At 42.3% G+C, this 14,062-nt stretch overlaps 1 protein-coding gene across 1 annotated transcript; it reads right to left on the bottom strand.

Annotated features, from left to right (window-relative positions):
- Positions 1 to 607: 607 nt before the first annotated feature.
- On the bottom strand, positions 608 to 6,262 carry LOC311582106 (uncharacterized protein C6orf141). Its single transcript, XM_084754856.1, has 2 exons — positions 5,090 to 6,262; positions 608 to 2,552 (listed from the first exon to the last, which is right to left on the bottom strand). The coding sequence occupies exon 1, from the start codon at positions 5,989 to 5,991 to the stop codon at positions 5,455 to 5,457; it is 537 nt and encodes a 178-aa protein (XP_084610982.1). The 5' UTR covers positions 5,992 to 6,262; the 3' UTR covers positions 608 to 2,552; positions 5,090 to 5,454.
- Between the last annotated feature and the right edge of the window lie 7,800 nt (positions 6,263 to 14,062).

Below are 14,062 nucleotides of genomic sequence, written 5' to 3'. Positions count from 1 at the left end.
TCACGAGTGACTGACAAGCTGTGACTCAGCCTCAGAGGTCTGCAACTGTGCTGCCTTTAATGACTTCCTGCCCTTCCTCCCCTAAGGGGCTTTTGACAAAAAGCCATTTCACATTCTTTGATAATGAAAGAATCATTCCCAGTTAAGGGATCCAATAATCCATCAATAATAGTTCATTAGGGATAATTATAGAATAATACAGCTGATTAAAAAGAGGAGGTTTTTTCCCCCAATTTGCAAATTCTTATGAACTGTTTTGTATACCCTTTTATAAACACTAAGTCTCTCCATCCTCCTAGAAATTATTATTGCCCTGGCACTGTTAAGAATTAATAAGAACTTCGTATAAATATTTTTAGTTGGAGTGCATTACTGATATGTTAAATAAACTTGAGGGGTGGGTCAGTGCTCGCAAAACCTTAATATGAATCACCCAGGGATCTTTGCAAAAATGCACTGAACTGACTCAGCAGTGCAGAGAGCAGGTTCTGCCTTGGAGGGCCCCTTGCTGCAGAACCAGCAGGGGCACAGGCCTGCATGTTAGCTTATCACGCTGTCTCCTTTCCCCTGCTATAATAAAACGCTACGACACAAAGCAACTCAGGGAAAGATTTTATTTCTTCTCACGGTAACCAGCTAATGAACCAACACACTTACATAAAAGTATCACTCACAAAATACACATAGGTCACACTAGGATTGGTTTTTGTAAGTTATTCTTACAATCAAATAAACGTGTAAGTACGCATTAACTGAAACTAAGACACACACAAAAAACACACTTTGAAGTAAATATTCTACAAGGCTGATTAATTAATTAACTAATTAACTGACTGTAACTTCAATGATTATAGGGAGTTTGAATGTTTCCGATTAAGACCCAATGTATCTTGTGTTATGTATGACCCTAGGTATGTGTGATCTAATGTCCTTGGAGTGTGCAGGCTCTTGGCTTCTACTAATGGCTAATAATGACATTAGACTGCATCTGAAGCCTAGAGCAGAATCTCCCACTTTGCTGTGACCCATCAAGCACTGTATGTAAAAAGCCTGTGGATTTAGGAGCTTTTTATTGTCCTGATTCTATAGAAATGTCACAAACCCACACTGACATATGGGACTTGGCATAAGCTGAATCGCTGGGCCACGGTCACTGATGTTTGGTTTAAGAATTAAGTCTTTTATTCCCTTTGAGGTGAGAACTGAATGTTTTGTATCAACATAAGCCCACACATAAAATGAGACTAAAATAAAACAATGTTGAGGAGATACTAAATATTACAAGAGATTTAGGATCATGAGAGAAATTTTTCTTGTCTTTTAATCTAGCTTTATTAAGTTCATAATATCTTTTTAATAATTCTCTGGATATGCAACCACTTTCTCATTTCCTTCCTTCCCTCCTTTCTTTCTTCCTTTGCTTTTCTCTTTTTCACTCTGAATCCCTGCTTGTCTTAAATTCACAGAGCTCCTCCTACCTCTAGGCCTCTAAATTGCTGCAATTAAATGCTTATGCACTACACCAGGCTCCAAATTTTTATTTTGAAAATAAAGCTTATTCTTTCTTCTGTTTTTGTTTGTTTGTTTTATTTTGTTTCTCAAGACAGGGTTTCCTTGCGTAGCCTTGGCTGTCCTGGACTTGTTTTGTAGACCAGGCTGTCCTTGAACTCACAGCGATGGTCTTGCTTCTGCCTCCCAAATGCTGGGATCACAGGCCAGCACACAGTCTCTTCTTTTAAGAGTCATTTTCAGGATTGGACAAATAGCTCAGTGGTTAATAACACTGGCTGCACCTACTCAGGGCCTGGGTTCAGTTTCCAGCACTCACGTGGAGTCTCGCAACTACCTATCCTTCAGTTTTAGGGAGTCTAGTGCCGTGTGTGTGTGTGTGTGTGTGTGTGTGTGTGTGTGTGTGTGTGTGTGTGTGTTTTCCTCTGTGGACAACTGGCATGCACAGTGTGCACATAAACACATTCAGGCAAACACTCCTACACAAAATGAATTTAAAATTTAAAAATATTACAAAAAAAAAAAGGAGTCACAGTGAGTTTTAGTAGCAAGAACCTAGTATGGCCCCTCAACACTACAGCAAGTCTAATGTAACAAATATCACAGGTGATAACAGGTGTGGATAAATGGGTTAAAGGGAGGTGGCTGTCAGGCGTTCTGGCACCCACTGTAATCCCAGTGTGGGGGAGGCTGAGGTGGGAAAATCTCCAGTTCATAGGCTACACCAAGTCCAAAGTCAGCGTAGGATGCGCAGGGAGACATTGCCTCAAATATATTAAGAAACACATACTACTACTACTAATAATAAAAGAGGTAGACAGTTGGCAGGTGACCTTGACATTTGTCCCCAGTCATAAGGTGTCCAGACGGGCCTCTGGGAGTCTTTATCACAATTTAGCTAGCACAGTTTTAGATGAACTTGTTTTTCTGTGAGATGAACAGTAAGTAAAAGACCTAAGACCCCAGCATCCTGAGAGATTCGTGGTACTGTGGACTAGTCCAGCTGCTCTTCCGACACCTGTGCAAAGGAAAATGTTCTTCACCTGGAAAGCAAATCAAGACAGTTCAGCAACTACTTTTTGCTTTCAATGCGACATCTATTTTAAACCCGTAAACATGTTGTAGACAGCTAACAGGAGAGTTAGAGTAACTTAAAAATGGTTTTTCAGTGAGGGCCCTTGTGCCTTTAATCCCAGCAATTGGGAAGCAGGCTGATCTGAAGCCAGTCTGATCTACATAGTGAGTCATAGGCCAGCCAAGACTACATAACATGACTCTCTCTCAAAAGAACAAGCCTGTCAATGAGGCAGCGATGGCTCTTCAACCACTCTGTTCACTTAACATCATGACTGTGGTCCTCCAGTCTTAGCTGAGGCCTTCCATAAGGCGCAGAAGTCATTTCTGAGGAATTTGGAAAATGTACTTACTGATCCATTAATGATGGGGAAAGCTAAAAATAAGTACTTTGGGTAATATAGGAGAAGTCTTGGTAAAAACCAATAGTTGGATTTTTGTTAGTTGTTTTGTTGTTGTTTAGCTTTTGTGATTTCTATACTACATTATTAAATAAAATCTAAGTCCTAGTGAGGAGAAAAGTGGTTTAAATGCAAACAACTGCACTAGTTAGTATCCATAAGAGTTAATGCTGAGTGTGTATTCCATGTCAGGCAATACTCTTAAGTATTTAACTAAATCCTACCCAAAAAGCCCAAGATTTGTTAACCCTACTTAACAAGTTAAGACATAGCAATTAGGGACCTTGTCTTGAGACTCCTAGTTAGCAGGTTAGTAAGAGCCAAATAACTCCAGAGCCTGCCTTGGAGAGCTGAAGATGCTACTGTTTTGTGTCACTGCAAAAAGTGTTCGTTTTTCTTGTCTTCCTGCAGTGCTCAATCACCTGGGACCAATCCAAAAAAGTGCAGATAGGACACTTAACAGTCACAATGAATCCTACAAAGGAACCATGCAAAATTTCTTCAAAAGAAAAATTTTTTGGCGGGTGGGGGGGGGCGCGGAAGGGGGTTGGGGGGGAAAGCTAATATCTGCCTTTCCAACTACTCAACAAATCTGTAGATAAGCTCAAGGCCTAAATCCCTCCCTCAAGGGAAGCTATCCCAGGCCTGAGAATGGCTAGTGGTCAATCTCCAGCCAGCAGGCCCAAATCATCTCCATCCCAACAGCACGCAGGCCCAAAGAGGACTGCGGTGCACTCAGATATCTCTGCTTTTGAGACAAGGTCTCTCTGTGTAGCACAAACTGGCCTAGAACTCTAATTCTCCTCCTGAGGTATATTTGGACCCCTAGAAGGAAGACCCACCAAAAGCTGTCCACAAATCTTTAGGAGGGAGATGACCACACCCCTTGTCTACTTAGTCAGCACATGCAACCACTTGATCATGAGCTACATAAGCCATGTGACCCCTAGGCAAATGTTAGCTCATCTGTAAAAGAAGGATGCTTTCCCACCAGACAAAACACAAGGGGAGGAACAGATCACGGCATTCAAGCTCTAACTGAAGACACCTGAAACATCCAGGACAAGGGGAGCTGTTCACTCTTCACCGCACCCCTACCCCCACCCCAAGCAGAGCCCCACTCCTTCCATACCTGTCTGTTACCAAATACCCCTCCCACAGGGGCAACTCCAGCCCCTCCCCTCTCTTCAGGAGGTGCTTTGCTTGGTCCACAGAATTCCAAACTAGATCCCATTACTAAAAACCTTAATAATGATGTGGGGCACTTCCTGTTCTTGCAGAGGACCCAGGTTCAATACCCAGCACTCACAGCCATCTCTAATTTCAATTCCAAGGGATCCAATAGTGATTTCTGAGAGGACCAGGAAAACTAATGGTACATAGATGTTCATGCAGGCAAAACACTCACACAAATAAAATAGTAAAGTTTAAATGATGCTGTCTGATGACAAAGGGAATACATTTAATAAAAAGAGTGGTAGACTTAGATCATCCATTTTTACCACCAGGAAAGAGACTGGAGAGTGGGCTCAGTGGTCCAGAGCACAGACTGCTCTTGCAGAGGACCAAGTTTGGTACCCAACACTGAGCTCCTCGATTTCCTGTAGCTCCAGCTCCAACGGATCTCATGTCTTTGGCTTCCAGGCACCTACCTGCACCCACGGTTACATTCTTATCTACCTGTACATACATCTAATTAAAGATAATAAAAAGAAAACTAAACTTAAAGCAGCAGAGCTACTGTCAATCCAATGTTAACTACAAATCTTATTCGTTAAAAACCATGGATGATAAAAAGACATGGAGCCATTTGTGATATACTGCACACAGCCTGTCCACTTTTCTTGTTACGGAGTAAACTAAGTAAGATGTCCTCTGGGAGAAAGCCCTGTTAAATGGCATTTCTTAACGTGGAAATATGAAGGGTGGGAATGGAAACTTCACACTAGTATAGACTACCTGGAAACGTTTTTGCTTCGCTTCCTGTTCATTTTATTTTATTTTTTCCATTAAAAAAAAAGCGGGGGGGGGGGTTCTTTAGGACTTTCAAAGCAAGCCTCTCTCTGCACCCACTCCACACACCACACACATCCCGGAGAGCATACCTCAAAGTTTCTTCTGCCTTTGGCTGCTCAACAGGAAAGACGTATGCAGACAACTAATAGGAGACACTTGCATTTAAAAAAAAAAAAAGTCAACAGGTGAGCTGACTAAGGTTTTGAGCTTTTAAACTCCCATGTACCGCGAACGTAAAAATGCCTTTTCTTCGTTTTAATGACTGTGAGACACTTATGGCTGCTTAAAATTGGTTCTTCAAGCATTTTCTTATATCCAGTGCCCTGCAACACTTCTCAGGCTCCAAGAGGATCTAGGTGTCGGAAATCAGGTCCTTGGCGCGATAAACTATCTTCCCTCAGCGACGCCAGGTACATCCGGGTTTGCCTGGGGTCCCGGTGCCCCACAAACTGTGTCATTCCCTCAGGGTGCGAAAGGTGACTGCGGTCACAGAGCGCTCCTCGGTCCTCGTGGTCATCTGCCCCTTGGTCCACGCGGTTCGCAGCACCTCCTGCGTCGCCTGGTAATCCACCACCCGCACCAAAACGGACCTGGGTGTGGCTTCGGGGTCCCTGGGCTTGGATCCCGGGGCAGTGGCAATGCGCCTGCGGGAAAGCTTGCGATCCGGTTCGGAATCCCGGTGGTCTCCAATCCTCGCGGGAAGGTCTTCGCTGTCTACTAGCTCTGCATTAACAGGGTCCGCTTGTGTTCCCAACCACCTCTCAGGGTGGAGAAGGAAGAGTACTTTCTCTCTGACCCAGGACTGGCAATCCAAATTCCCTCGAGTCTGCGATCGTAAGTCCCCACTTGGTTGTAATAGGTCCCTATCCGTCCTTGCCGGCGCCGGATTCGGGGCGCCGGAGTCCAAGAGTGGCCCACACCCCACCCCGCGCGGAGAGCACCCGGCGCACCCCCGGGGTCTCCCGGCCTCCATTCCGGTGAAGTCATCCATGAATCCTTGTTTCTCCTTATCTCGCAGGAAAACTCCAGCTACGCTAAGAAAAACCAAAGTCGGTTCAGGCACTGGGTGTGGCCTGAGCGAGTCACGAACCAGAGGAGCAGCCTGCGGCCATAATCATTGCGAATTCTGTTCCGGCCTCCTCTCTTCTTTTAGACCTTTAGACCTCATGGTTCTCCGCCCACTCAAACACAGTCCTTCTTCCTGTATTTCCGACCTTGACTTTAGCCGTGATTCTTTTATGGCGTATTTGGCTCCAGCCCCAAGGTCTGCATCGTCCTGCATACTCATCCTTTTTCTCTAAAACTGAAATGAGAAACACTCGTACAGTGACCTTCTCAAATTCTTAAAACACTATTCCTTATTTCCTTTCCGTGGGTGTTCCAGCATAAAGAAACAAGTGAGCTTAGTTTGTTGTTTGGTTGTTTGGTTGCTTGGGTTTTTGAGACAGATTTTATCTATGTAGCCTTAGCTGCCCTGGACTCACTTTGCAGACCAGGCTTGGTACAAACTCACTGTGATCCACCTGCCGCTATCTCCCTGAGTGCTTGGGTTTACGGACATGGAACACTGCTCCCGCCTGTAACCTTGGTTTTTATTTTTTTTTAAACCAGAGTTTCAACGTGTACCACAGACCGTCCTGTACTCTGTAGACCAGGCCTCAAACTCAGAGATCTGACCCCCTCTGCCTCCAGAGTGTTTGGATTAAAGGCTTGCATCACCACTGCCTGGTGAAGATTTGTTTTTTTAAGCATCTGATTTAATCAAATTCTTCCAAAAAGAATATTTATTCATTTGAGAAATGGCCTCATGCTGTAGACCCGGAACTCCTTGGCAATATCCCCCACCTCTCCCCTGCCCCTCAAGTCCTCAGCTTCCCGTGTGCTTTTCAAGATTCGCTGTCCCCTTAAAATCCTCCCGTACTCTATTGTACTCCAGGACCACAGGGTGAGGCTGGATCAGTTAAGGTCTTAGAGAACAGCGATTTTAGTTAGTTTGTGCTTTTCCTTTGGAATGCAGCGATATGTGGGGACATCAGTCACTGCTCTCTATATTTTAATTGTTATCAGTTATCTCAGAAAGAGGCTTAGCGGCTCTGACTTGAAACAAACTTCTGGAAAAGAACCGAAACAAACAAGAACAAATCTCTAAAAGGTGCTTCAGAACTTACATTCTTGTGCCTCTGTAGATTCCACTCCGTTCAGCCATCTTCTCCTCTTTTAATCCCACAGATAATACATGCATACCTATGTTCCCCTGTGTGCATATGTCTAAGTGTGTGGGCATCATGCTCAGAGCCTATGTCACAACACTCTATGCCTGAAGTTCATGGAGAACATTAGCCAATAGGAGAAAAGATTCATATGTGTAAATTCTAGTTCTTCCTTGGTAATAGCTGTTTGTTTTACTCTAAAATACTTTTGTATTGTCTGGTTTAGCAAAACAGCCCCCATTGTGAGAATTTCTGCTCTTAACCTTTGGTATCACCATGGACTTGTGGTGTTCCCAATTCCCCACTGCTGTCTGATACCAGCAATTTCGTTCTACAAGGGCTAAATTGTAACTACTCCACTCCCTGCACCCCCACCTTGTGGCCTAGCACCTGGGAATCAGGCCTCACCCTGAGCACTGTGAGCTACCCATGATGGAGAAATGTGACCTTGGGACCCTTGATCTCAAGGTTGGTCTATTCTTGGCCAGAAGCAAGTAGTGCCTGGACTGACCCATGGGCATGGAACTCAGACCACCTGCTAGACGCTGAACAGTGTATATAGATGGAGTAGGTTTTATTTAGGAACATATAGTTACATACATATATGCATACAGCAACAGTTAGTGAGAAAAGAGGCCATGAATTTGTAAGCAAGCATGCAAGGGTATACAGGTTTTGGAGGCAGGAGAGGAAAAGGTAAAATTATGTGTTTATATTATAATATATTTTATTTTATTTTAGAAACAAGCCAAAAAACACAAGTCATGAACTTGAGAAAGGCTGGTAGAGATGGGCAAGAGGTAGGCATGCAAGGGAGTTTAGACACTGCGTGTATTACTTTGTCAAACATTCCAGGGTCATTTTGTTCCTTTGAAGCAACAAGCAGAACATTGTTCCTTCTTTTCGGGAAAACTGGAAGAGTTCTCACAGAGGTGTCTGTGTCTGAAGGAAATATAATGTATGTATGTCACAAGATTTATCCCTTCCAAGTGGTTTTCTATCCTCAGGATGAGATGAAGAATTAAAATGTGGAATGGAAATTGGAGGAAACGGTTCGCTAAGGAATGAGGCAGACACACCCGGCATACAGCACCTGCCTTTTTAAATGAGAAGAAATTATGTATCAATGCATATATGACCACGAATGGGAAATATGGAACACAAGTCAGCAGAGGTCCTCTGGGATGGTGTTTGCCGTGGGATGGGCGGCTACGTAACCTCCAGATGGAAATGTTTTCTCATGGCAGAGAAGAGGGATGTCCATGATATTGAGGGAGTAAACAAAACTTAGGAGGGTCTGGAAGCTACTGAAAAGTAGGCGATTCTGAAGCACCCCTAGAGTTATATACACAGCAGCAGCTGCTGTGGGGGGAACAGCAACTTGACAGTGGGGATCTGCTAGAATGCAGTTTGGTGAGTCATCACTCACTCTGGGTGGGCTTTCCATCCACGTAGCTCCCTTTGGGTTACCTATCCTCTAGTAATTAACCCCAATAAATTCACAAGTTAACTGAGGGAGATTTAAATGACATCATGTTTTTGGCTTGTCATCCATGCCCCTTCTGGGCTGAGTGTACACTTGTTCAGTCTCCCTTCCATAAGTCACACAACACTGTGTTTTAATGTAGCAAAGTGATTTATAAAATGTATAAACCTACTGGCCTTCTCTCTTTGTTACTTATAAAAGCTGCCAGCATGGTGGCCAATGAGGGTTGGTGAGTCAGTCTATACTGAGCTATACTGAACACTGATGATGGTGAAACTCCCAGTTTGCACTATATCCTCAAAAACCAAAAGAAGATTTTTGTTAATTCAATGTGAAAAGCTATACCCATAAAGTCTCACTACCATGACTACCCAAACATGAGCCAACCAAGGATAACACCAAAGGACAAGACAAAGTGAATGAGGGAAAGGCCCATGAGGCCTCAACCATGTACACGGACTACAGGCAACTGAAGAAGGCCTGGAGTGGGAGAAATAGTCTTCCTCAGGGAGAGTTCACCAGTTAGTCATCCCTCCCTCACCAAATGGTCAGGACAGAAAACATACATAGAAGCAAAATGTTATGCAGTCTGAGCAGGATATATTTAGGAATCTATCTATCTATCTATCTATCTATCTATCTATCTATCTTTCTATCTTTGTATCTTTCTTATCTATCTATCTACCTATTTATCTATCATATATTTATCTATCTAGCTATGATCTATCTATATCTACGTACATGCATGCATGCATGCATACATACATACATACATATATACAGGCTTGCATGAAATGAGCACGAATGAAAAAATAGGCCATAAATTTGAAAAAGACCAAGAATGGTCTATGAGAAAGTTTGGAGGGATAAAAGCGAAGGGAGAAGTGTTATATTATAATGACAAAAATAAAAAGTAAAACTACAATCACCTTTTTCTCCCCTGTAGTATAAGTGTATACTTTTGTTGGTGGCTTTATTTTATGGGTTAGACTCAGAATTATCTCTCTTTTCCCTCTGCCTCTCTCTCCACATGTATACCTAAGGGTGTGTGTGTGTGTGTACTGGGAAAGGCACCCAGGGCGTTGAACACTGAACATTATAAATAAGCACTCCATCACTGAGCAACCTCTCTGGCCTTTCGGAGTCTCAGTAGGTTTCACAAACTTAGAATGCAGCATTCTTGTCAGCTGTTCTAATTCCACTTCCTCTAGATATACCATCTGTGTGCAGCTCCTGTCTTACCTTACACCCACATTAATATTTCAGCTTTCTTCCCTTATCAGGCCTAACATCCGAGAGTTGAAAAACTGGTCAAGCAACCAGTTCTTAGCTTATGGGAAAGTAGCTGCGGCCCTTTCAGCAGCCAGGAAATGATGAGCATAATGGAATGCAGTCAATCAAGCCTTCACAGAGCAAAACCTCTACCCATCTCCAGCTGCCTTGTAGCCAAAATGTTCAAGTTACAAACGAGATTAAAATTCCTCAGTGCACCTCAAACTCCAGTGGTCACTGGAATAATCTAGAAAAGTGTTTTAAAGAGATGTTATCTGATCTCCCCTGAAAGATTTTACCATAACTCTGCTGGAGTGTGGCTAGAGCATATGTTGACATCTTTCCAGATGGTTCTAGCAGCCACTACATTTCAGAATCATTGGATTAGATCATCTTTAAGGCAACAGTAAATGAAGAAAAAAAATAATAAAACATTGAAAATTTCCTCTGAATGCTGATAAAAACATAAAAACTACTTTGTGTTCATTAAAATATGCTTTTTAAGTGGAACCACATCTGAGGACCTTTTAAGACTATCCTCAGGCCTCCTTATACATAAGAATGTACACACGTGCATACACACACACAAGAAATAAATGAAAAAATAAGTAAAAATACAGAGAACAACAAATACTGATTTACCCACACAGTGAAATACTGTGGGCAATAACAAGAAACGAATCACGGGCTCACAATGGAGTATTATGAAGAAAAGGCCATATAGTGTGCAGTTTCACTTATGTGAGATTACGGAAACTGCCAGTAACCCGAGGTGACAGAATACGTATCCGCTACTTCCTAGAGGTCCAGTGGGACAAGAACAGGAAGAAGAGCCCGTTATATTTCTTATTGTGATGTCAAAACCTTAGCAAATTGCATGCACTGCAGATGTGCAAGCAAAGGTGACTGAATTTTATTATGATGGTTCATTTTCTTTGGCATTATTTTGGTGATGCCATTTGAGTAAAATTTAAAAAGCATGTATACTTCATTTTAATAGTATAGAATGTACATTTAGGACTGCAGCTTAATATGCAGAACTTAGAGTAAACAAAAGTCAGCAAGGGGTAAAAAGTAGATGAAAGCTCGAGTAGTTGAGAAAGCCTTTTGGACAAAGTAGAATTCTACCCATTTTTGGTTTGGGGACTTTTGCTGGAAGCTGTAGAAACTAACAGCAGTGGGCTGAGTACATACCTCCTAAGCACACGAATTGAAAATGAAATTCCAAATGTTACTGAAACAGATCTTCAGTAGGTAATAAAGGTACCATGCAGCCATTAAGGGGACTGTATCAGACAGGAAGAAAAAGGGAGATGGATTTCGTCTTTTGCCACTGGAGGATATTGCTGGGGGGTGGGGGTGGGGGGAACAATCCATAAGGCAGAAAGAGAAGCTTCAGCAGCCCCACCTTGGACTATGTTAGCACCCAGCCTGTAGAGCCCCTAACTCCCAACTTACATTTGTCCTTATTTATCCCACCCATTTTATGGTACTTTGATATGACAGTCCGACCAAGTGCACCAACCCAAACCTGCTTAAGGAGAACAGGCTTTGTTGTAAGAATTTAAAATAAGCAGGAGGAAAATATGCTACAAATCGATGGCAAGCTGGTTCTGCAGTCTTAGCAGGCTCCATGTCTCAGCTGAATGAAAAATTCTTGTCCCTAGGACTTGATGGGTTTACCCTGTAATTAAAGCCCTACTCTGAACCAAACTGGATCTGCTTACACAACCTTATTCTTATTGTTTAATATTATCTATTTATTATATTTATGATCATCATCATAATTATTATTAACAATGAAACAAAAGATACATTTAAAAAATCTTCTGGGGACCACTGTTAGGATACTTTAAACTAAAAAATATATATTTACAATTATATGTTTGTACATGTCTATGTGTGGATGTGGACACATGAATAAAAATACCTTTAGAAACAAGAATAGGTCATTGGATGCCATGTAGCTAGGGTTACAAGTAGTTGTGAGCAGCACACTCCTAAGCGAATGCTGGGAATCAACTTCTGCTAAAGTGTTAAGTGCTCTTAACCACTGAGCCTTCTCCCCAATGCACTGTCTTTTAGAAAAGGAAGCAAAGTTAATGGAGTAAGAAAGCTGCAAAATCTGTACTAATTTCCAACATCTTTCACTGCCTCAAAGGTTGAAGGCTGGTGGATGTATTCGAGAATGCCCAGGAAAACTTTTGGAGGAGAGTCTAACTGGAGAAAGTATGTCACTGAGGTCATACCATTACGTCACATCCTGTTCCGGCTCTGAGCTGTCCTCTGCTTCCTAACTGCCATGAGGTAAGTGTTCCCACAGTCCAAATCCTTTGGCCGTGGTGCTGACCTTCACAACAGTCCCACAGCAAGGGAGCCAAGCAACTCTTGTCTCAACCTTGGAAACGGTGAATCAAAATAAAAATTTCCTCCTTTTAAGTTACAGCAAGTATTTTGTCATAGTAATGAAAACTGAACCAGCACACAACTTAGATCTAGGGATGGCAGAGTACTCTACATAAGACAGCATTACGGGCCACAATAAAATGGTAAACAGACACATTTGAAGAGACCAATTTTATTTATTTATTTATTTATTTATTTATTTATTTATTTATTTCTACTTATTTGTCTAGGCAGGGTCTTACTATGTAGCCTTTGTTGACTGGAAACTCACTATGTAGATCAGGGCCTTGAATTCACAGAGATCTATCTGCCTCCACCTCCAGAGGGCTGAGATTAAATTCATGCACTAGATTTTTTGTTGGTGGTGATGGTGGGGTTTTTTTTTGTTTTGTTTTGTTTTGTTTTGTTTTGTTTGTCTGGTTGGTTGGTTGTTGGTTTGGTTTGGATTTTCAAAACAGGGTTTCTCTGTGTAGCCTTGACTGTCCTGGAATCACTTTGTGTACCAGGCTGGCCTTAAATTTACAGCGATTGGCCTGCCTCTGCCTCTGCCTCCCAAGGGCTGGGATTAAAGGCGTGCGCCACCAGCGCCTGGCCTTGTTGTTGTTTTTAGTAGTTATTTTTACATTTCTCCACCACAGTCCACAATGTTGTCTATACTCCTGACTTCACTGTATCCTGCATTCCGATCCTTCTCAAGTTTCCGTTTATAGTGAAAATAGCTATGAGCAGCCGCTCACTTCCATTCTTATAGCAGACAACACTGCCGTCTCAAACCGTTCCCTTCCTCATCTGAAACGGAATCGCGCCTCTGGCTTGTAGCTTGTTTACCATGTGACTGGCAAGGCTTTACGTGTGAGAATGTGCTTTACTCCACTGATGCTGGTTTGGCCTCATGCTCTGTGAGTCTATGACACTCAGAGACACGTGAGCCTGGAAGGCTGGATGCAAGAGCTTGCAGTCATTGCAAGGTTGACCCTGAGCTTGACCTAAATCAAGAGTCTCATCTTGGCCACGATCCCAGAATGAAGACAATGCAATGAATAGAGCAGACTAGAACCCAGCAGGGCTGGGGAGGCTGGTACATCTCTGGAGAAAGAAATCACTTATGTTATTATAACCCAATGAAAACATGGGGCTTGTTTCTTACTACAATTTGACCTAATTTTACCTTCATTGTTTTAACTCTCTTTCCTCAGTAGTTAGCAGGACTGCAATTTTATGTTCCTTCTTCTCCCTCAACGACTCCTCCCCCACATACCTACTATTTAAAGAAATATTGGAACTCTCACTTCCTTCCTTGGCATTTTTGGTTCCCTCTTTTTCCTTGTTTTCCTTTTCTGTTCCTTTCTTCTTTATTTCTCACAGCTACCCACTCCAAAGAAAGAGAAAAAAAATCTCACTTTATCCAACCAAATTACTACATATAATGGATCAAATACCCCAAACAGGAACCTAATAAATATCGATAAGCAGAAAGTGTAGTTTGAGAAAAAGGTGAAGTGACTCAGTATAAATTAAATCTAATTTCATTATAAGTTTGAAGACTACATGTCAATGGGGTGCTTAATCACATTTCTTTTTATAGTTGGTGTTCTTGTGACTAATACACCCTTACTGTGAAATGGAAAACAAGCCTTTCTTCACATTCCTCATGACTTCAACCTGTGCAAATGCTTCGCAGTCATGGT

Source organism: Acomys minous (assembly GCF_964271855.1).
Source record: "Acomys minous genome assembly, chromosome: 13".
NCBI lineage: Eukaryota > Metazoa > Chordata > Mammalia > Rodentia > Muridae > Acomys > Acomys minous.
The sequence above is the reverse complement of the archived record's forward strand: the minus strand, read 5'-3'. Positions and strand labels throughout refer to the sequence as shown.